The sequence below is a fragment of the Salvelinus fontinalis genome, chromosome 6 (assembly GCF_029448725.1).
Source record: "Salvelinus fontinalis isolate EN_2023a chromosome 6, ASM2944872v1, whole genome shotgun sequence".
Lineage (NCBI taxonomy): Eukaryota > Metazoa > Chordata > Actinopteri > Salmoniformes > Salmonidae > Salvelinus > Salvelinus fontinalis.
The window spans coordinates 38,796,499-38,818,434 of NC_074670.1; the positions used below are offsets into that span (position 1 = coordinate 38,796,499).

General features: G+C 44.7%; 1 protein-coding gene across 4 annotated transcripts; it reads left to right on the forward strand.

Moving 5' to 3' along the window:
- Positions 1-1,683: 1,683 nt before the first annotated feature.
- LOC129857806 (prolactin regulatory element-binding protein-like) lies at positions 1,684-8,005 on the forward strand. 4 transcript variants are annotated; one of them, XM_055926397.1, is made up of 10 exons: positions 1,684-1,878; positions 2,676-2,852; positions 3,077-3,266; positions 3,626-3,876; positions 3,981-4,061; positions 4,205-4,332; positions 4,452-4,625; positions 6,934-7,006; positions 7,092-7,251; positions 7,353-8,005. In XM_055926397.1, exons 2-10 carry the CDS (start codon positions 2,718-2,720, stop codon positions 7,445-7,447), a joined length of 1,287 nt encoding a protein of 428 aa, XP_055782372.1. In that variant the 5' UTR covers positions 1,684-1,878; positions 2,676-2,717; the 3' UTR covers positions 7,448-8,005. The 4 variants fall into 4 exon arrangements, with proteins under 4 accessions (XP_055782372.1, XP_055782374.1, XP_055782373.1 ...); XM_055926399.1 differs by having other exon boundaries at positions 3,629-3,876; XM_055926398.1 differs by lacking the exon at positions 1,684-1,878 and adding an exon at positions 2,006-2,114.
- The last annotated feature ends 13,931 nt before the right edge of the window (positions 8,006-21,936 follow it).

Sequence of the window (21,936 nt, forward strand, 5' to 3'; positions counted from 1 at the left end):
CATCAACAACATCTCCCTGCCTCTCAGGCCCAAATTGAACAATCATACTTCCCCCTGTATTCATCCCTCTATAGCTTGGGGTGTGTGATACCCCATATCACAAGGTCCTCTCCCTTGTCACCATGCCACCCCCCCCCCCCCCCCCCATAAACACACCCCATGATCTTACTTTTGCCTAATTTTTTAAGTGCATGATGTGTCAATTTGGATTTTGTCAAGGAAGCAGAGGTTAGAGACCACGAGAACACATGTGGACATATTTTTGAAGTTGTGCTAATCATGGAGAATTAACCTACCGCTACCGATATGTGCCTAGAGTGATGCAGCCCATTCAAATAGATGAGTATTGCAGGTAACACTCTGTAAAAGCGATTCATTAATTGCTGGATTCCAAGACTGATGTTGCCGTGGAGAGACAGATTTCCCCAGAGAACAGCCAACAATAATTATTAAACAGTGCTCTTTACCACCAGCAAAGGCTGCGGTAGGACAGATGACGAAGGTGTGCAAAATTAGACACAGATTATGGGAGGCAATGGATTAGGGTACATCCTTTAACAGTTGACAGATGATTATGTAATGTCATGATTTTATTCAGAGGCATAACAATTGATTGCTTTGCTAAAGCGGATTATACAAGTCCGGTTTTCAGAATGATCTCTTCCCAGTAGAAATGGGCAAGGGAATGGAGTGACAAATTAATCCTGTTTATTGTGTCTAACCATGTCTCTCCTCATGTGAGGGTTTTCTCTAGATTCATAAATGAACATTGTCCTATAACAATATCACAATCATGCTCTCAGTATCACTATTGTTTTAGAGAGACAATTTTTTTCATCATCCCTCTCATGTGATTAATCCAATACACTGTAACTATTTGAATGACCCTGTTGGGCAGAATCAGAATAGAACATCAGATGTGCATATTGTTTTCCATGGCATTGGCCACAGAGGACAAAGAAGAAACAGATTATTTGCACGAGGAAAGTGTTATAATCAATACATTGTTTGGCCAATATAGGCCTGTGCAAATCTTTTCTGCTGTCTATGATCTACAGAAGGTTTTAGATCTATGTAGAATAGAATACATATATGTACAACATTTGTTTGCAAATATTTGTCTCTTGTTTTGCAATGCTATTAAAATGTTTATTGTGTTTAGAAAAAAAAAACAATACAGTTCAATCAATACAGTGTCACAGAACAATGTAATATGTTTCACCGGATATATAAATCTGAAGCCTCCGGTTGGCATTTCCGCTCACCACCAAATATGGTTATGAGAGGAAGCCCAGTGGCTGGCAGTAGGAGAAAATGGATTTGGGATTTGGGATTTTGATCTTAATACAGTTTTCTGTTCCCCAAACTAGAATCTGTTATGAACAGAGTGGACCAAGTTTTGTAGACTTTACCCTTTGCCAAAGTAAAATATACATGTATAAAAATGCTTTGTTTAGTAGCGCAAGAACAAATTGAGTTATTGCACACTTTACAGAGTAGACGTTACCTAAAGGAAATATGCAAATACCTGCTAGAACGCACCAATAGGATTTCGCTAGCTCGTGCTTGGCTCTGCCCACCTTGATTGTTCTGCCCACTATGATTACTTTTCGCCCAATGGAAACGACAGGGTGTGGTCTATCTAGGGATAGTTCAAATGTTTTTTTTGACAGTGTACGTACAGGGGCGTCTTTAATGACGTGGACGCTCAGATTGCACGCTGCTGACGTGTATGTAGGGAAGTAGCAAGCTGGCTACCTAGCAACTTTAGCGTTATTTTCATTAGATATGTGCAGCCTGTGACAGCTCATAATGGGAATAATAGCCAACTAATTGAAAGAATTGGCATCAGAAGAGAAATCGGAGCAGATTACACAGGTAGAGTTTGCTACACATTGGTTTGCAAGACCTCAAACACATTAGCATACACTACCCAGTGCACCATTCATGCTCAATTAGCTAACGTTAATGATTGGCTGGCATGCTTAAAACTGGCAGTATTTCAATATTCTCGTTGGAGCAGTGTGGATAAAGGTAGCATTTGGAGTACAATGGCATATCCCATTCCTGCAATTAAGTAGGTTTTCTGACCGATATCTCGCGCCGACTCCAAGGTGTGTTAATGTAACCATGATTGTGTTACGACCTCGGGTGTAAACAAGAGTAACTGTAGGGATGGTATCTTCTACCTGTCAAGCCTAAGGCGCTTGCTACATCGTTTGCTAACTAACTAGAACAAGTTTTGTTATTTTAATGTTAGCTCGCTAAACATCCCATCGCGAAAGTCTTGTTAGCTAGCTAGCTACATAACTTGAAATCTTTGCAATCGTCACTGCACAATACATCTGTACAAGACAGTTTAACTAGCTAGCTAACTCGCCATCTAAGCTTTTGTTTTAGGCAAGCTTGTTACTTACGACGTTTTTGGAACAGATTCCTGTTGGAACGTTCCACAAGTTATGCCCACCCTGCAGCATCCTGGTAGGGTCTAAATTGTCCGAAAATTGTATTTAACTTTGGCTTTCCATAGACTGTTTTGTGCAACCAAATACAATTGAAAGCAACACTAGTGCATATAAATACACAAGCATTGCTAAAAGCAAGGATCTAGCTACTATTGTGTAATTATAGTTTTTTGTCTTGTATTTTGAGTACTCATGTGTCTGTTTCTACAGACAAGGAATTTGCCCTGAAGTGGATTGATTCCTTCAAGAGCCATGGGCAAACGGAGGATGCCAGACCTGTATAGGGCCCCCTTCCCCCTCTACACAATCAAAGTGGACCCCAAAACAGGATGGGTGATCACTGCAGGAGGGGGAGGCGGTTCCAAGACAGGCATAAAGAATGCAGTGGTAAACTACTGAATGTTTAGGTGATCATGTAATGGTTTTGCTCTATGGGCACAATCTCTCAATTTCTAGTCTCTTCTGTCTTCACACCCTTTTACATTGCATGTATTCTGTAAGTGTGAAAATGCAGAAACATTGTAGACATTGTGATTCAGCATTTATTTTGATCTAATTAAATCTGAGTAATGTTGTACAGTATTTGCTAAGTGAAGGGACTGTCTTTTCAGCACTTCCTGGATTTGGAGTTGGTAGGAGACCAGCATTGTGCCACCCTGGTGCACGCTCATGACACAGACACGCGTGCCACCATGAATCTGGCAATAGGCGGGGATGTGATCGCCGCAGGGCAGGATGGCAGATGCAGCCTCATGCGCTTCAGACAACGCCAGCCCAGGGGCAAGGCTGCAGCCAAAGACGGTAAGGAAGGGACACCCCCAAAAACCTGCCATTCACTTTTATAAACCTCTTCATACACAAAGTTCAAATGATCTTTACAGATACATTTACTGTCACATCATTCCTATCTTACATTTAATCTCTTACATCTGTGTTTTTCAATCCTGGTCCTGGTGACCCAAAGGGCTGCACATGATTATTTTTGCCCTAGCACTAACACACCTGATTCATCTAATCAACTCATCATCAAGCCTTTGATTATTTAAATCACGTATGTTTGTGGGGGAAAAAACTAAAATGTGCACCCCTTTGGGTCCCCAGGAGAATGATTGGGCAACACTGCCTTACATTAACACATCACTATGCGCCTTATTTTCCAGCAGGGGGCGGCAGTGAGCAGGGCGCAGCTAGGAGACGAGCTGGGAAAGGGGGTAAGGGTAGTGAGGGAGATGCTGCTAGGGGCAATGTGTCTGAGATGAATGATAACACCACCCAGATCTCTGTTGACACGTTTGGGGAGGTGCAGTCGGACCTCAACCCCCAGGACCCCCTCCAGAAGTGTGTGAGGTTCAGTCCCGATCTCCGCCTCCTACTGACTGGCGGGACAGACGGACACATCAGAGTGTGGGAGGTGAGTTTAAGTTATGCCAAAATAGCCGCCATGTTGAGACTTCTCCCCAATTTGTTACTGTGCAGGTGTTGAGCTTGACTGTAATGCCTCTGCTCTCTCATCAGTACCCCTCCTTAAAAGAGAAGTTGGACTTCAAAGCTCATGAGGGGGAAATTGAAGACTTGGACATCAGTCCGAATAACAAGGTACTAAACAGCTAATAAGTATATGACCTCGATGTCTGTCTGTGTTGGAATCACGGTAATGAAGAGGTTATAAACATAATGTGCAAGCTAAACTGGTTAGTGTTTTCTGACCTGTGTGTGTGTTATTTTGTGTTTCTGTGTAGCACCTTGTGACGGTGGGCCGGGACTTTGCCTGCAGTATATGGAGTGGCAACCAGCTGGCCATGAGCCTCTGTTGGCATGAGAAGATGCCTCAGATAGCAGCGAAGTCATACCGCTATATGTCTTGCAGGCAAGCACATACCCCTTTCTCCTACTAATTTTCATATACCCTGTTACATCACCGACATATTGCTCTGATCCAATGGCCACACTAGCATACCACATATGTTTTTTCGCTCTCCCGTTTAGGTTTGGAAAAGTCGAGGACCAGAAAGACACCCTGAGGCTCTACACCGTCCAGATCCCCCACAAACGAGACAGAAAACCTCCACAATGCTACCTCTCTAAATGGGATGGCCAGAATTTCCTACCCATGCTGACGAACCCCTGCGGCACTGAGGTCATCTCCACCCTGGCTGTCAGGTGAGGGAGGATGGAGATGATACCTAGGATTCAATTAATCTTTCCTTGCCCACCTTCTGAATTGGAGAAGGTCCCTCCCCTCAGACCTTCTTTTCCAATGCATTTTGAGAAGGCAAATCAGAAAGGATGCGAGGAATTGAGCAAAGAAGAATTGAGAAAGAGCCTTATCTGTTCATCTCTGATAAGGTTGCGTAACTGCTCATTGCAAGTATTTCTTTGTGACGTTACTGTGTCATAAATGTAAGGCTGATATGGCCAATATATCATATCACAATATTTCTCACATTTATGATATGTTTTTGAATAGTAAAAGTTCTACATTTGCTTTATGAGTTGTGCAGGATCCTAGGGTGGCTACACATGCATTCAAAGTGATTTTCAAAGGGGCTTTCTCTATTCTGTACAATCAAACTTCAACCAGAAGTTGATCTAATTTGACAATTTTCATACTGCCACGTAGGTTTGATTTGATTTGGATCTCTTAGGTGCGCACAATATGCACAAAAAATCAAGGCCTTATTTTTAACTAAGTATTGCGATTTAGATTAAAACACTGGGGTGTTGGATCTGTTGGAATCATGTAAATAGAATGATTACTCTACACTCACTGGAGTTTTAGGTACGTCACCCCATTCACAAAAATGGATTGCTCCTACAGACAGTGAGTTACGTAGCTTGCTATATAAAGCAGGCAGACCAGCATTAAGGCATTGTTACTGTTGGATTGAACGTTAGAATGGGCAAAGCGAGTGACATTTAGTGTGGTATGATCGTCGGTGCCAGGCATGCCGGGTCCAGTATCTCAAACGTCCGCCCTCATGGGCTTTTCACGCACAACATTGCCTCGGGTTTACAGAGAATGGTGCGACAAACAAAAACATCCAGTCAGCAACAGTCCTGTGAAACAGCTCGTTGATGAGAAAGGTTGAAGGAAAATGGCAAGAATCTTGCACTCTGACGAACAAGTAACAGTGCAGTACAACAGTGGTGTGCAAAATGGCATCTCGGAACGCACAACTCATCAATCGTTCTCATGGATGCGCTATTGCACCAGACGACCACACCGGGTTCCACTCCTATCAGCTAAAAACAAGAAGAAGTGGCTCCAGTGGCCACGCAATCACCAACACTGGACAATTGAGGAGTGGGAAAACATTGCCTGGTCTGATGAATGATGTTGCGTCATGCTGATGGCAGAGTCAGGATTTGATGTAAGCAGAATCCATGGACCCATCCTGCATGGTGTCAATGGTACAGGGTGGTTGTGTACTAATGTGGGGAATTTATTCCTGGCACACATTAGGTCCCTTGACACCAATTGATCAACACTCATTTCCAACACCTTTTGTAAAATCAATGCCTGAAAGATTTCAGACTATTCTGGAGGCAAAGGGGGTCCAACCCAGTACTAGTTGGGTGTACCTAAAACTGTCCGGTGAGCGTTAGAATGTAATAGTGGGCACTTTGAATACACTGTTTGACATGTCAATGAATGAAAAAGCCAAGCAGGCGTTCATAGAACTTGGAATTTCAATACTAATTGGAGGCGTTATTGTGACAGGGTAGGAACCTAAGTGTTGGTCAGTGTTTCCCATGGGAGTGGAACCCTATAAACTTTGGCTACATTAGAAGTTTCTCTTACTTCATGTAGCTAGCTAATATATTCATGCTTTGCCTATTCCTCTCTGATTTTAGAAAATACTGTTGCAGAAACAACATGCTGATTTTAGGCCTACACCAGCACTGGTGTCAGGCTGTATTAGCTAGCTACATTTGCTCAAACTCAGTACATTTATTAGCTAACTAGCGATTCGCATTAGCGGCTAATACGATTATTTTAGCCACAACTTTCTAAGAAAAGACAAACTAGCTGTTTGCAGACAGTAGGATACAAACTAATAGTGTAATTATAGAACACTTATATTAAGAAGCAAAGTGGAAAGCAGCATCGCTGTCATCAACATATTGCTGCATCTGCTGCATTGACCATGCAGTGAACTGTCGGCAAATGATCTCGTGGTCTAACAGCAACTGCGCTCCTTGAGTGACGGGGCAGAGCTTGGGGAGAGAGACTCAAGTTGCGGAGTAAACTATTAAAGAAACGGAGTGGCGTATCACATTTTAACAAACCAAACACTGAAATACCGCTACAGAAGGTAAAGTAAAAACTCAAACTGGTCAATACCGGTGTATATAGTAAAATACGGTATACTGCCTATCCCTGAATAAATGTAATTGTTGTAGATATTTGTTCTTCCCTGTTAACCAGGAGTCAGTGGCTCTTTTTTATTCTCCCTGTGTTCCACAGTGACTCTGGAACCTTTCTCGGCCTTGGGACAGTGACGGGATCAGTAGCAATCTATGCCGCCTTTTCACTACAGGTAGACAAACGCACACACAAATAATTAGCTGCCTTAGCTTATCCCTGTGTAACTCCCAATTTATCTTGTCTCATTGTCTCTGTAGAAGTTGTACTATGTGCAGGAGTCCCACGGCATTGTGGTGACCGATCTGGCTTTCCTGCCTGACACTCCCAAAGGCCAGAGCCTCAAAGGGAACAACGAGGCAGCCATGTTGAGTGTGGCTGTGGACAGCCGCTGTCAGATGCACACTGTACGAAACCGAAGTAAGTGGTTTGAATTGGTAGCATTGATTTATCATTGTGAGCAGGATTGTCTTTTCCTTCACCCTCCTTTGTACTCTCTCCCTGTATCTTCACCATCCCAGGATCCTTCCCTATCTGGTTGGTGCTGTTCTTCTGTGGCCTCATGGTGGTGGGAGCCGTCCTGCTCCTGCAGCACCTCTTCCCAGGATTCATTTAGACATTGACGAGGATGTTAATTGGAGGGAGAATGAAGGAATCCCAGACCGCCCTACAATCATCTTCAACAACCACAACCTCTAAGGAACTCCCCTGATGCAACTCAACCCTGGAACACGCATCCATCTCCTACCTATAGCCGTCTTACCACACTTACCAAACCGTGGAACATTTTAACCACACTTGCACAACCCTGGACTACATCTACTAGAGCCATTTACCCACTCTTAACTCAACCCTTCCAGCCCAACAACATTCCCTATATCAATTACTATATACCTTAACCAATATTTGTGTCCCCCATCCGTCCCTGTCATCCCCTAGCCCTGATTCAGGACAGCCCAGTGAACCATCTGTGCTCCTTCCACCCCCAATTCTGCGAGACTCAAGAATTTCCATTTTTTTCTTGATCTGTATCAATCAGTCATAATCTTCTTTTTTGATTTTATACCATGGTGGGGAGTTAAGGGCTCAGCTTCAGCTCTATATCATCACGAATGTGCAAGGGGTGGGGCCTTTTTATCGTAGATATTTAAGAAAATTAAAAATGTAAATCATTGCTCTGTCAGTCTCCATCTGTCCTGTGCATACATAAACACACACTTGTAATTTTATCGAGTTGGTTGGATAACATTTCTGCATATGGATTTTCTGTACCAGTTTCCATTGAGGCCTGTTTTTCCTGCTTTGTCCACTAGTGGGCATCATAGACCAAATGTCTATCTAATATTGTTAATCCCAGACTGGAAAGCACGCCAGGCAACAGGGCATCATGACCTTCAGGAAAAACTAAATCAAATGTGTTTGTGGACTCCCCTTTAGCTCCATTTCCAATGTTGAAAGACCTGGCAAGTTGAGTTCTTCTCTGAAGGCTCCTGTGTAGTATCTCTAATCGTCTCCTTTCAGGCCTATTCCGGCATTAAACCAGATTGACAGGTGGAAGGGTGGTCTTTTTTCTGCTCCACACAGCTCAGTAGATGTGTTTATGTACAACCATTCAGTCTGGTCCCAGGGCTTGCTCTGATTCGTCAGAGCTGGACCGACTGATTCATATTAATGTGGTGGTCCTGAGTGCTTTAGCCAATCTCACGTCTCATTTAACACTACTTAGCTAAGACAGTAGAAAGCAATAATGTTCCTAAATAAAAGATGAGGCAGGCTATGATCCAGTGTATGTGATGGTTTTCTGTATCTTGCAGAGTCTACACACTTGATATCAGCATTGTAGGGTCTTTTGTAGCATGGCATTCAAGATTCTGCATGTCCTAGACCAAAGCACCATGGAGAGTGCTTGGTTTGTTTCAAATGGCCGACTAACCCTATCATCAAGCTGTATAGTTCATCTGTGTTTGTTTCAACCAATTAAACACTTTATTGGAATCTCTTTTGTCGGGGCTTAATGGCCTTCAACTAAAGTGCTTTAATGATTTTCTCTTCCACTTTCTTCACACTCTTTAAAATAATGCCACCAGCCCGTCTGGGTACCTGAATATGTAACAGCTTGGTTCTGGCCCTTAGTCTCACCACCATCCCTCTACATGCCTGGCCTAAGCACTTGCGTCGTTGCAGAGATGGAAAGGTTGCCGTGATACACTGGGACGTGTTCATTAAGCACCAAATGGAAGACGACGGACTAAAACAGGGAGGGACTACCTGGATTTATCCAATAAGAAAGGCACATTTTAGTTTCCCATTGAAAAACTTTTTTTTTTTAATGATTTCTGTTGTGTACCCTTATTGAACATGACCCAGGGTCATAAGAGGGCACAAGTTGAAAATATTGGAGATACAAATTAGAGGTATAAAATGGACATTGTCTACCATGCGGAATAAAGAACTTTGTAATCTGGGACATTTGAAATGTTTGGTCCCACCAGTTCACATCATAACCTTTATAGGTGCTTTGCCAGTGACAACAAAGACACTTCTTTAGGAAGCAAGAAACCTTGAGAGGCTTGCATTGCTGGCATGTTGGCCGCAATATTGTTTGGCTTTGGCATACACGACACACTGGATGGGGTTTTAGCCTTAAACCAGCCAGCAGTTGGATTACAATTTTTTTTTATCAGAATTGACTTGCCAATTTTCCCTCAACATGAAGGCCTTTGATCAGTGATGGGTAGAACTTCAAGGAGTGTGTGCTCTACCTCTGTTAAATTTCTGTCACAGCGGCAGGCAGAATATACCTTTTAAAAGTCGAATGCAGACGGTTTTATTTCAATATCAAATAATTTCTGGGTAACAATTAAGTACCTTACAGTGATTATTTTAAATTAAAATTATCAAAAAGAACCAAAAATGAGCAAAGAGCAATTTCTCAAGCAAGAATTTTGTTAGGACTGTCTGGGAGTGGTCTGAGTGGGGAGGGGAAAACTGAAAACTATCTGTTCTTGGCAGAGAGGTTTGGAACTCTTTCTTATTGTTCTATTAACCTGGCAGGCCAAAACTCCATCCCACCAAGACAGTCAGAAATTCCAGGCAGTCTTTTCAAACAGCTCTCCACTAAAAGGGTACTATCATAATTTTCACAATTTCACAATATTATTTCAACCTCATAGTGTGGAAGTATATACAGTATAAAACACAGGAAATCACATTTTTGATTGCACTGGGCCTTTAAAGACATTCTCTGGTACTTTTGTATACTTTTTAGCCAGTAGTCTGAAAGTAGTCCATGAAAATTACATACTATATGCAGATATGTGCACCACCTCATTGCTCTCGCGCTCTCTCTGCCGAACACTGAGTCGTTGGGCCTGCCCTGCAACCTCATTTGATAATGCTGGGCAGGCCTCTTGCGAGCTGTCACTCAAATGCGAGGAGCTGAAGCTCATTAGCTAGAACACAAATTGCTAGGGGGCTGTCCCATATAGAGGAAATGTAGGGAAAATGGCACAGGACAATTTCAAGAAAACAGTTGCTTTCAAACTAGGGATTTTGTGGCTAATTGTGGTAAGACAGTCATTCTGCTCATTGATTATGAATGTGTAACAGGGTTGGTTATGTTTCTACTTGACAGTGCAGAAATATGTATTTGATGTTTATGTACACATTTTGCTTGGTTGAATTTACATATCAATAATGTGTTATGCAATCGGTCATGCATGCAGATAGGGGGAGATAGCAAATTTAAATTCTTCCCACTCTGATATTGACATTCAAGTGGTAGGTCACGTTCTAAAATACTGTATTCTATTTCCATATTTATAATGCGTAAGAGTTCACTATGCACATGTCCTGATGTGTACAGTGGCTTGCGGAAGTATTCACCACCCTTGGCATATTTCCAATTTTGTTGCCTTACAACCTGGAATTAAAATAGATTTTTGGGGGGTTTGTATCATTTGATTTACACAACATGCCTACTACTTTGAAGATGCAAAATATGTTTTACTGTGAAACAAACAACAAATAAGAGCATGCATAACTATTCACCCCCCCCAAAGTCAATACTTTGTAGAGCCCCCTTTTGCAGCAATTACAGCTGCAAGTCTCTTGGGTATGTCTCTATAAGCTTGGCACATCTAGCCACTGGGATTTTTTCCCATTCTTCAAGGCAAAACTGCTCTAGCTCCTTCAAGTTGGATGGGTTCCGCTGGTGTACAGCAATTTTTAAGTCATACCATAGATTCTCAATTGAATTGAGGTCTGGGCTTTGACTAGGCTTTTCCAAGATATTTAAATGTTTCCCCTTAAACCACTCAAGTGTTGCTTTAGCAGTATGCTTAGGGTCATTGTCCTGCTGGATGGTGAACCTCCGTCCCAGTCTCAAATCTCTGGAAGACTGAAACAGGTTTCCCTCAAGAATTTCCCTGTATTTAGCGCCATCCATCATTCCTTTTATTCTGAACAATTTCCCAGTCCCTGTCGATGAAAAACATCCACACAGCATGATGCTGCCACCACCATGCTTCACTGTTGGGATTGTGTTCTTGGGGGTGATGAGAGGTGTTGGGTTTGCGTCAGACATAGCGTTTTCTTTGATGGCCAAAAATATCAATTTTATCTGACCAGAGTACCTTCTTCCATATGTTTGCGGAGTCTCCCACATGCCTTTTGACGAACACCAAACGTGTTTGCTTATTTTTCTCTTCGTGCAATGGCTTTTTTCTGGCCACTCTTCCGTAAAGCCCAGCTCTGTGGTGTGTATGTCTTAAAGTGGCCCTGTGGACAGATACTCCAATCTCCGCTGTGGAGCTTTGCAGCTCCTTCAGGGTTATCTTTGGTCTCTCCAACCCTGATCTGTACTTCTCCACAACTTTGTCCCTGACCGGTTTGGAGAGCACCTTGGTCTTCATAGTGCCGCTTGCTTGGTGGTGCCCCTTCCTTAGTGGTGTTGCAGACTCTGGGGCCTTTCAGAACAGGTGTATATATACTGAGATCACGTGACAGATCATGTGACACTTAGATTGCACACAGGTGGTCTTTATTTAACTAATTATGTGACTTCTGAAGGTAATTGGTTGCACCATATCTTATTTAGGGGCTTCATAGCAAAGGGGGTGAATACATATGCACGCACCACTTTTCTGTTTTTAATTAAAACATTTTTTTTTTAAACAAGTTATTTTTTTTATTTCACTTCAACAATTTTGACTATTTTGTGTATGTCCATTACATGAAATCCAAATAAAAATTCATTTAAATTACAGGTTGTAATGCAACAAAATAGAAAAAATGCCAAGGGGGGTGAATACTTTTGCAAGGCAATGTATTTTTAGTATATATGTGTATGATAACTGTTAGATATTGGGGGAGTCCTGGGATCTGCTTTTGTATGTTATTGCTGTAAGAGCGAGTTAGCTAGCATGCTCTAATTGTAATGGTCACATTAGCTCCCTGCTAATTCACAGTTATTTCCATGCTAACAGACGAATCCCGAATCTACAGCCATCAACATACTGTTGTCCTGAACATCTAATGTGCTTCCTTGTGTCTATTGTTAGGTACTTACATGTATTGTATTGTGTACTATTGTTGTCATTGTTATGATGTTTGATTACAAAATACCCAGTCTAATATTGACATGCAAGTGACGAATCAGGAAATCTACAACCATTAACATATCGTTGTGCTGCACATCTAATGCGCTTCCTTGTGTCTATTGTCAGAATAAACACAAACCAACTGGCATCGCTGGCTGGACAGTCCTTTCTTTAAAAACACAACGCAAGAGAGTGACGAAGTATGATCACATCTGTTACACTACTGGTGCCGAAACCAGTCATCTTGTCTTCGCTGGACAGCTGTTACACATGTATGAACTACACCAAATCAAATCAAATCAAATGTTATTGGTCACATACATATATCTAGCAGATGTTATTGCGAGTGTAGCTAAATGCTTGTGTTCCTAGCTCATGCAGCTAGACATTGACACATCCAGCAAAAAGCGGGAGGTTAAAAAATTACTTAGTCGCTAAAGTGCCGGAGCATGTCTTTAAGGCTTTCAATGAAAACAAATGTGTGCATGTGTGCACTCACACAGTGTGTTTGGCCAGCAGGTGGCACTGTGTGTCTGGCAAATTATTGCTGTATAGTGGTGAAAGTCCCCATGTTGTTGATCTAACCTACATTCTGACTCAGTTGAAGCAGCACAACCTTCCCACACATCCAAGCCAGTCATCACAGATTGGGGGGATAGACTCAGACTTCTCAGACTCAGAGGTCTATGGTTTCTCCAGAGAAGTCCAAGGCCACTTCACAATGGCAGTGTGTGTTTCATTATGAAGCTCTCTAAATGCTGTCTGTCCAGCCAGCCATCCCTGGTTTACTTGTCTATATGAGAGATCGAAAGGGCAAGTATCAGTCATCATTGTGCTGAAAATCCTGAGATCCATCAGTGAGACAAAATTACATCCTAAAAGGTCAACAGCCATGTTGGCGCAACCCCCTCGCCCCTCCAAAACATCATTCTTCTCACCAAATTGTGAAGCCGATTCAGACATTTCCCCAAATACACCCCCGCCCTGCAGCCAGCCTCCTCCACCCCACGGCCCGCCCCTACATCAGCACAAGGCAGGAAACCCAACTCCCACCTCTCACCTACATCGCAGCCCAGCAGGAAATGAATTCCCCAGACAGGCCAGTGTCTCAAACTCCATGAAGAGGAAGAAACACCATCTCTTTCTCTTTTTTCACCTCCTGTCCTCCCAACAACGCACATACCCTGTCGGCCCGCTGTCTTAAACTTGCCAGACCAGTAAAATGGTTTCAATTTGTCTAAGGAATTGACTGGTGGCATGGGGCAAAATGGCTAGACAGAGAGCGGGAAGTTTGTCATTCTCCATAGTGGTGACTAAGCCAGTGACCATGTTTATCTGTCCCATCGTGGTGATTGTTTTGGCGTACCTCTGATAATACAGTAATACAGTAATAATGCAGACCACGGTCATGTGTCTCAGTGGATGGGTTTTGTTGGCTGGCCAGTCAGCCTGGTCTGCACAGAGCATTGGGGACTCCTGTTCAAATGAGACTACTAAAACACTATTGTTTTTATGAATGGATATGTGAGTTCATGGATCAAACCTTGTGGGACAACATGTAGATGCTATGCTACATCTACATGGGGTAGATGTAGCATAGCAAATGTAAATGCGGTACACTCCAATTAGTATGATATGTAATGATTTGTATGGTATGTATTAATTTGTGGATGTCCATTATCCATTTCTTATGATGTTACGAATTACAATTTGTGTGAAATGTTACAAATTGCAATTTGTACAATATATTACGAATTGCAATTCATACAATATTTTACGAATTTGCAAAATGCATGATATGTTACGAATTCCAATTTCTTGTGGCTAATGTTAGCTAGGTGGCTAACGCTAAAGTTAGCTAGGTAGCTAACATTAGCCAAGCTAAGGGTTAGGGTTTAAGGTCAGGGTTAAGATTAGGTGTTAGGTTAAAGGGTCAGGGGAAGGGTTAGCTAACATGCTAAGTAGTTGCAAAGAAGCTAAAAAGTAGTAAGTAGTTTCAAAGTTGCTAATTAGCTCAAATTGTCCGTGATGCGATTTGAACCTTTGCGTTATATGCCTACCCATCCACCCCGACCAGCCATCCTACTTTTGTTTTTGCCTTAAGTAACCTTCTGCCTTATGTAACCATCACAAACGTAACATATCATACTACTACTAATTTGAGGGTCCCGGATTTACATGTATTATGTTACGTCTAGTCTATGAGAGCAGGCTGTGTGGGACCACTGGTTCAGATACTGTCATGTTGAATTACAGGGAAACATTGATCTTCTTTGCACTTCTCTTCGCTTCTAGTGTAAAAACGCTTCAAACTCAACCAGTTGGATACAGTTATGGTATCAGAGAGCAGCCCTTTAAATGGATTTCAAAGATGTGAGATAAAAATCATAAAACATGCATGTTTCCACTATAAAGGCAGGCCTCTCCCGTTGCTGCTTCAGGTGTGTTGAAGATCAATCATTTCAAATTAGGGAAGGAAAAAAATGCATTCTCCCGGAAGAAAAGGTTTCCCCGGGTCGGAAGCACATAAAATACAGTCTTAAATGTAGTACAGTTAAGCAACCATGAAGGGTAATGTGAAACAGACAAGCAGGGCAAACATTATACCTGCCTTTGCCTCTATCAGCACGGCAAACAACTAAGATATAAAAGAGACCCCCCCCCCCACACACACACACACACACACACACACACACACACACACACACACACACACACACACACACACACACACACACACACACACACACACACACACACACACACACACGCTACAAATTGGAATTCATAACAAGAATGTTTTGAAAATTCGTAAAATATTGTACAAATTGCTAAAACAACCCTTACATCCTGGTGTTCTCCATCGATCCTCATGTGCATCAAAGCCATATCGCAACATTGGTATCCCACGTGTCTGTTGATTGAGTATTGCATAAGACGGCTACACTGGAGATTTGTTCTCTGACTGTGGCTATCAGGACAGTGTTTGACGTAGAGCCCTGCACAGGAATGAATTTTAAGCCTGTGCCTGCAACGTTCAGGCTCTACCCTACCCAGGCCGGATTGCTTAAAGTCCTAGCCTTGCCTGAAACCCAAAATAACTTCCCCCATTAGTAAATCCACTAGCTGCTACTCTCTGTCTGTCACTCGCTCCCTGCGCACAGCTCACTCTGCATGCGCTCTGCTCATGGAGCTTAGAGTCTGTGAGTATCTATAGCAACCGCTCCGCTTGGACTGCTCTGCTCAATGAAGAGACATGAGGGAGCAGTTAGCTGTTAGCTACTTTTTGTCTCTCTAAACTCAGACAAAACTCAAGGAACATCATCATCGTTTCTTTGAAATATAATCTAATCTCGTAGGGCTCTAGTTTGAAGAAGTCGCCCCCTCCTGGTAGCCTCTGCAGCCCAGAAGCCTAACCTTTCATAGCCACATCACAGCAGCATACCGCACAGCAGTGGAGAGGCCAGGCCAGCTGCCTCTGACTTAAACCTCCTGTCTACTCATCTCCATCTCTCAGCCCTATCTGGATGGGAGAGAGGGAATTCCGCATTATCGTATGGTCCTCTCTATAGATATAAAACGTTTTATATGAATGATATATGACCGCTCTTAAGGTCTTTTCATCCATTATTGGGAACCGACAAAGAGCGAGGAACCACTTTGAACAAAATGTGTAACATACCTTTGTACAGCACCATAAGTGGTACAATAGATAGGCTGTGTCTGCATGCATGTGTGTGTAGGCTATTTCATGTTTGACTTTGATTATGTGTGTTTGTTAGAGTGAGTGTAATTGTGTGGCATAAAACTGAAACAGTGCAGTGTGCTTATGTCTCTTTCTGTGTGTGTTTGCAGTGTGGTGAGTGAATATGTATTTGAGTGCACTGTATGTGTGGCTGTGTATTTGAGGTGAGTACAGCATATGGGGGATGGAGTGACTGTGTGCTTGGGGATTGAGTGAGTGTGTGCTTGGGGATTGAGTGACTGTGTGCTTGGGGATTGAGTGACTGTGTGCTTGGGGATTGAGTGACTGTGTGCTTGGGGATTGAGTGACTGTGTGCTTGGGGATTGAGTGACTATGTGCTTGGGGATTGAGTGACTGTGTGCTTGGGGATTGAGTGACTGTGTGTGTATGTGGGAGAGTGCTGTCGTCTAGCAGTGTGATTGTATGAGGTGGAGGGGTAGCCAGAGTGGCACCAGGTACAGTGCTTTATCAGAGATGGAACACATTAGAGAGTATTATTGCTTCAGCATGTTTCGGCCCACACTTTACTTCACTCCCACTCACTCCTATCACAACCAGTTTGAATTGGAAGGTTTAGGGGTTAGCTTTAAATTCCACAGATAAATTATACATTTATTTTCATTTGTGCTCAACCCTGTCTCTTTGTGAGTGTCTCTCTGTGTGTGTGTGTGTGTGTGTGTGTGTGTGTGTGTGTGTGTGTGTGTGTGTGTGTGTGTGTGTGTGTGTGTGTGTGTGTGTGTGTGTGTGTGTGTGTGTGTGTGTGTGTGTGTGTGTGTGTGTGTGCTGCGTGCTGTGTGTGTGTGTGTGTGTGTGTGTTTGTGTGTGTGTGCTGCGTGCTGTGTGTGTGTGTGTATACTGTATCTGTCTGTGTGTGTTCATTTGACTTCCAACCCTGTGCACATGGCAACGTAAGACGAAACAGAAAAATACTGCTTGAGATTGTTGGTGGTCGAATGTACAGTAAAACGTTATCAGCCATGAGTTTAATTTTGTGGTGGGCAGAGAAAGATAGAAAAATAGTTTGTTTTGGCAAGAAGCTGTAGGGATGGGCTGGAAAGAAAATAGCAAATATGTGTGTCAGGGACTTTAATTGTATGGCCCCTTAATCTGGAATGATTCACCCCCATGTCTGGGAGGCAGAAAGTGAGTCAGTTTTTAAATGTGGACTAGAACCTCATCTCGATCTCCCTCCCATAGCGTCCAGTGGCCATGCGCTGTTTATTCTCATCCGGCCATTGTTTGAACACTGCTGACCCGTCTCACCAACTCAGGGTGGTATGCTAAACAGGGAGTCTTGCTGGCACGGACTAAACAAACACACACACGCATATATACATATAGCCACATGCGCACAGACAGACAGACATAGGCTGTAGACTTGATAGCGGGGTGTGCCTCTGTAGACACCAAGTCCTACCCAAAACCTGGCAGGCCTATGTCTTTCTAAACATTGGTGTTCAAATGGTATCTGTCAATGCCATTTCAAAACGTCATAACTTTCCCCACAGGAGAGGTCAAATATAATCAGATTACATGGGATGGAATGACACCTGATGAGAACTAAAGCCCATGTGTCTTAGTCTAGTCTAGCGTCTAAGCTCTTACCCTATCAGCAAACCCAGGCCAGTGGTGACCTAGCCACAACGAGCCAGGCGGTGAGTAAACCGGGATTTCCAGCGAGAAAACCCTGTCTCCCATCCCACACACTCACACACAGACACACCACAAGTGTCTGCGCTGGGGCCCCTCTGCACTGACGTCAGCCATGGAGTCAGCCGGCCCACGGCTGGAGTGGAAATCTGTCGCACACAGCTAAAAGTAGCCATGTCTGTGGATGTGTGTGTAAATACGCCAGAGCCCAAATAGAAGGCCACATAAACGAGAGGAAAAAAACAACAAACAAGAAATTAAGAATGTAAAAGTATCTGTTTTTCCCTTTCATGAACAAAATCTCCCAAGATAAACAAAATAAATCTCTTTAACTCTTTTGACATAAAAAAGCATAACCCTGCAATGCCTGACCAAGCATGTCCTATACATATAAAATATTAGGCTATATATTAAAATTGTAATTGGCATATCACCACATACACACACAACCAATAGCTACAGTATGTTGAATTTGCTGGCAGAACATTGTTGAAGTTATGACTCTCCTGTCTCGCGCCCACCGGACAGTAGACAGTAGACACAGAGCGGAACTGGACCATGGCAGCCAAGCTGTACGGAAAGCCACAGACATGTTATTGAGGCTGTGACGCAAAGCCCTGCATGTCAACCAAACTATATATAACCAGCAGTAGGATGTTTGTTTGTGTGTCACACGTCATTGTTTCTAATCATACTGTGCATTGTGCCATGTGCGTAGAGTCTGGCCTACAAGAAAGCCTTGGTGGCGAACTGTCACGTTCCTGACCTTATTTGCCTTTGTTTTACTTTGTTTAGTTGGTCAGGACGTGAGCTGGGTGGGTAGTCTATGTTATGTGTTTCTATGTTGGGTTAAATGTGCGTGTTGTTATGCGGTAGAGCGCACGGTGTCTCCTGTACGTGTGCATAGCCCAGTGCGGGTTATTCCACCTCCCCGCACTGGCAGGGCTAGACTGAGTATTGAGCCAGATGTCATGAAGCCGGCCCAACGCATCTGGCCACCAGTGCGTCTCCTCGGGCCGGCATACATGGCACCAGCCTTACGCACGGTGTCCCCGGTTCGCATACACAGCCCGGGGAGCTGGTCTGGCGACGTGGAGCATACAACCAGGTAAGGGTGGGCAGGCTCAGTGCTCAAGGGAGCCAGTACGCCTGCATGGTCCGGTATATCCGGCGCCACGTCCCCGCCCCAGCCCAGTACCACCAGTGCCGGCACCACGCACCAAGCCTCCTGTGCGTCTCCAGAGCCCTGTTCCTCCTCCACGCACTAGCCCTATGGTGCGTGTCTCCTGCCCATTACCACCAGTGCCTACACCACGCACTAAGCCTCCTGTGCGCCTCCAGAGTCCTGTGCGTCCTGTTGCTGCTCCCCGCACTAGCCTGAAGGTGCGTGTCCTTAGCCTGGTACCTCCAGTTCCGGCACCACGCACCAGGCCTATAGTGCGCCTCAGCCGGCCAGAGTCTGCCGTCTGCCCAGCGGCGCCTGAACTGCGCGTCTGCCCAACGGCGCCTGAACTGCCCGTCTGCCCAACGCTGTCTGAGCTGTCCGTCTGCCAAGCGCCGCATGAACTGCCCGTCTGTACTGAGCCTTCCGCCACCCATGAGCAGCCAGAGCCGCCAGCCAGCCATGAGCAGCCAGAGCCGCCAGCCAGCCATGAGCAGCCAGAGCCGCCAGCCAGCCATGAGCAGCCAGAGCCGCCAGCCAGCCATGAGCAGCCAGAGCCGCCAGCCAGCCTTGAGCAGCCAGAGCCGCTAGCCAGCCATGAGCAGCAAGAGCTGCCAGCCAGCCATGAGCAGCCAGAGCCGCCAGCCAGCCAGAATCCGCCAGAGCTAGCCAGCCAGTATCCGCTAGCCAGCCAGGATCCGCCAGAGCCAACCAGCCAGGATCCGCCAGAGCCAGCCAGCCAGGATCCGCCAGAGCCAGCCAGCCAGGATCCGCCAGAGCCAGCCAGCCAGGATCCGCCAGAGCCCTCCAGTCATGAGCTGCCCTCCAGTCATGAGCTGCCCTCCAGTCATGAGCTGCCCTCCAGTCATGAGCTGCCCTCCAGTCATGAGCTGCCCCTCAGCCCGGAGCTGCCCCTCAGCCCGGAGCTGCCAGTAGTCCAGAGTTGCCCCTCTGTCCTAAGCTACCTCTCTGTCCTGAGCTACCTCTCTGTCCTGAGCTACCTCTCTGTCGTGAGCTACCTCTCTGTCCTGAGCTACCTCTATGTCCTGAGTTATTTAGGGGGGACCTGTGTTAAGGGTCCTAAACCAGGGTTGGGGGCGAGGATCACCACTCAAAGGACGCTAAGGAGTGGGACAAAGACAATGGTGGAGTGGTATCCTCGTCCTGCGCCGGAGCCGCCACCGTGGACAGATGCCCACCCAGACCCTCCCCTTGAGGTTCAGTTTTGCGGCCGGAGTCCGCATCTTGGGGGGGGGGGGGGGGGGGGGGGGGCACTGTCACGTTCCTGACCTTATTTGCCTTTGTTTTACTTTGTTTAGTTGGTCAGGACGTGAGCTGGGTGGGTAGTCTATGTTATGTGTTTCTATGTTGGGTTAAATGTATTGCCTGATATGGTTCTCAATTAGAGGCAGGTGTTTGACGTTTCCTCTGATTGAGAACCATATTAAGGTAGGCTGTTCTCACTGTTTGTTTGTGGGTGTTTGTTCCTGTGTCTGTGTCTGTTGCACCACACGGGACTGTTTCGTTTGTTCGTTCGTTTGGCTAGTCTTTCATGTTCGTGCGTTCTTCGTGTCTATGTAAGTTCTCAAGTTCAGGTCTGTCTACGTCGTTTATTGTTTTGTAGTTTGTTTAAGAGTTTTTCGTGTTCGTCTTGTCTTTAATAAATAGCAATTATGTAATGCATACAACGCTGCGTTTTGGTCCGACCCTTACTCCTTCTCCTCATCCGAGGAGGAGGAATTAGACAGCCGTTACACGAACCTTAACTACGGTTCTGCCCACCCATTTAGTCACAGTCTGTCTGGGCCGTAGACGGGTTAGCTGACAGCGTCACGAAAACAATGCACAAGCGTCAATGTGGCAGAAGTCTGTGTGTTTATTTATGTTTTCAATTAACATTGGAGACTAAATATAGTTTACATGTTGTGAACAATGTAAGCCAACCCCATCTGTTTTGCCCCATAGTTGCGCATGTGTCGGTTTTGTGGCTAAACAACCAACCCATCTAATGGTCTGGGCACTTTCTCCCAGCTTGATATATACCACTGGAGGGAACAGGGTGCCACGGGAGAGTGGGGGCGTTTTGGGGGTGTCTGGTTATCGGTAAACCAGAATGAATAATTTTTACTCTTTTTTGTTGTCACCGTGGTGGGTATGGTGCGCGAGTGAGGGACAGGGTACTAGATGATGGGAATCTGGGTGCACATGCCCTGGCCCTGCTGCTGCTGCCCTTTTGAGTTCCGAACACAAACATGGAAAAGACAACATGGTCGCATTAAGAGAAGGGCTTTGGTTTCTGACAAAAGGGTAATGAAACAAAGAAAATGACAGGGTGAGTGGAACAACTATGTCCCTCTGTCCGACTGTCTGTCTGACTCCCTCCTTCCCTTTCCCTCTGTCTGGCTGTGGGTGACTTGAACAGTCTTGGCCCATAGAGCAGCATGGGGCTTGCCTGCTGAGGCGAGACAGTGGGAAAACTGATGCTGCGACAGGACAGGGGTAACTGGATCATTATGTTCCACAGACAAGTTTGAAGTCTTCTAAAACGACTCACATCTTCACTTGTCAACATTTGGAAATTATATATTACTGCATCATGGCTTATTTCTGGTATCTCTCACAGACCCACAGTCTGGCCTGGTAAACTCGCAGTGATGACAGAGATATGGGTAAACTTGGTCAGCCAGCCCATGGAGCTAAAGCCATGTGTGGCACGTCACAGACACGTTGTGGGGCTTGTGGTGGGGGGCTCCCTGCTGGTGACGGCACCACTTTCTCATCCACCCGCTCTTTAAGACGCAAGCGGCACAATGAAATTATATGTCTAGCCCAGGGCAAACATTGTGTGATTCAACGTGACGCAGTTTGATCCCTAGTAGTAGCGTATGATTTTTGTGTGGTGGTGGTGCCATGAGAGAGGTAGAATGTATGTTTATGTGTGTGTGCGT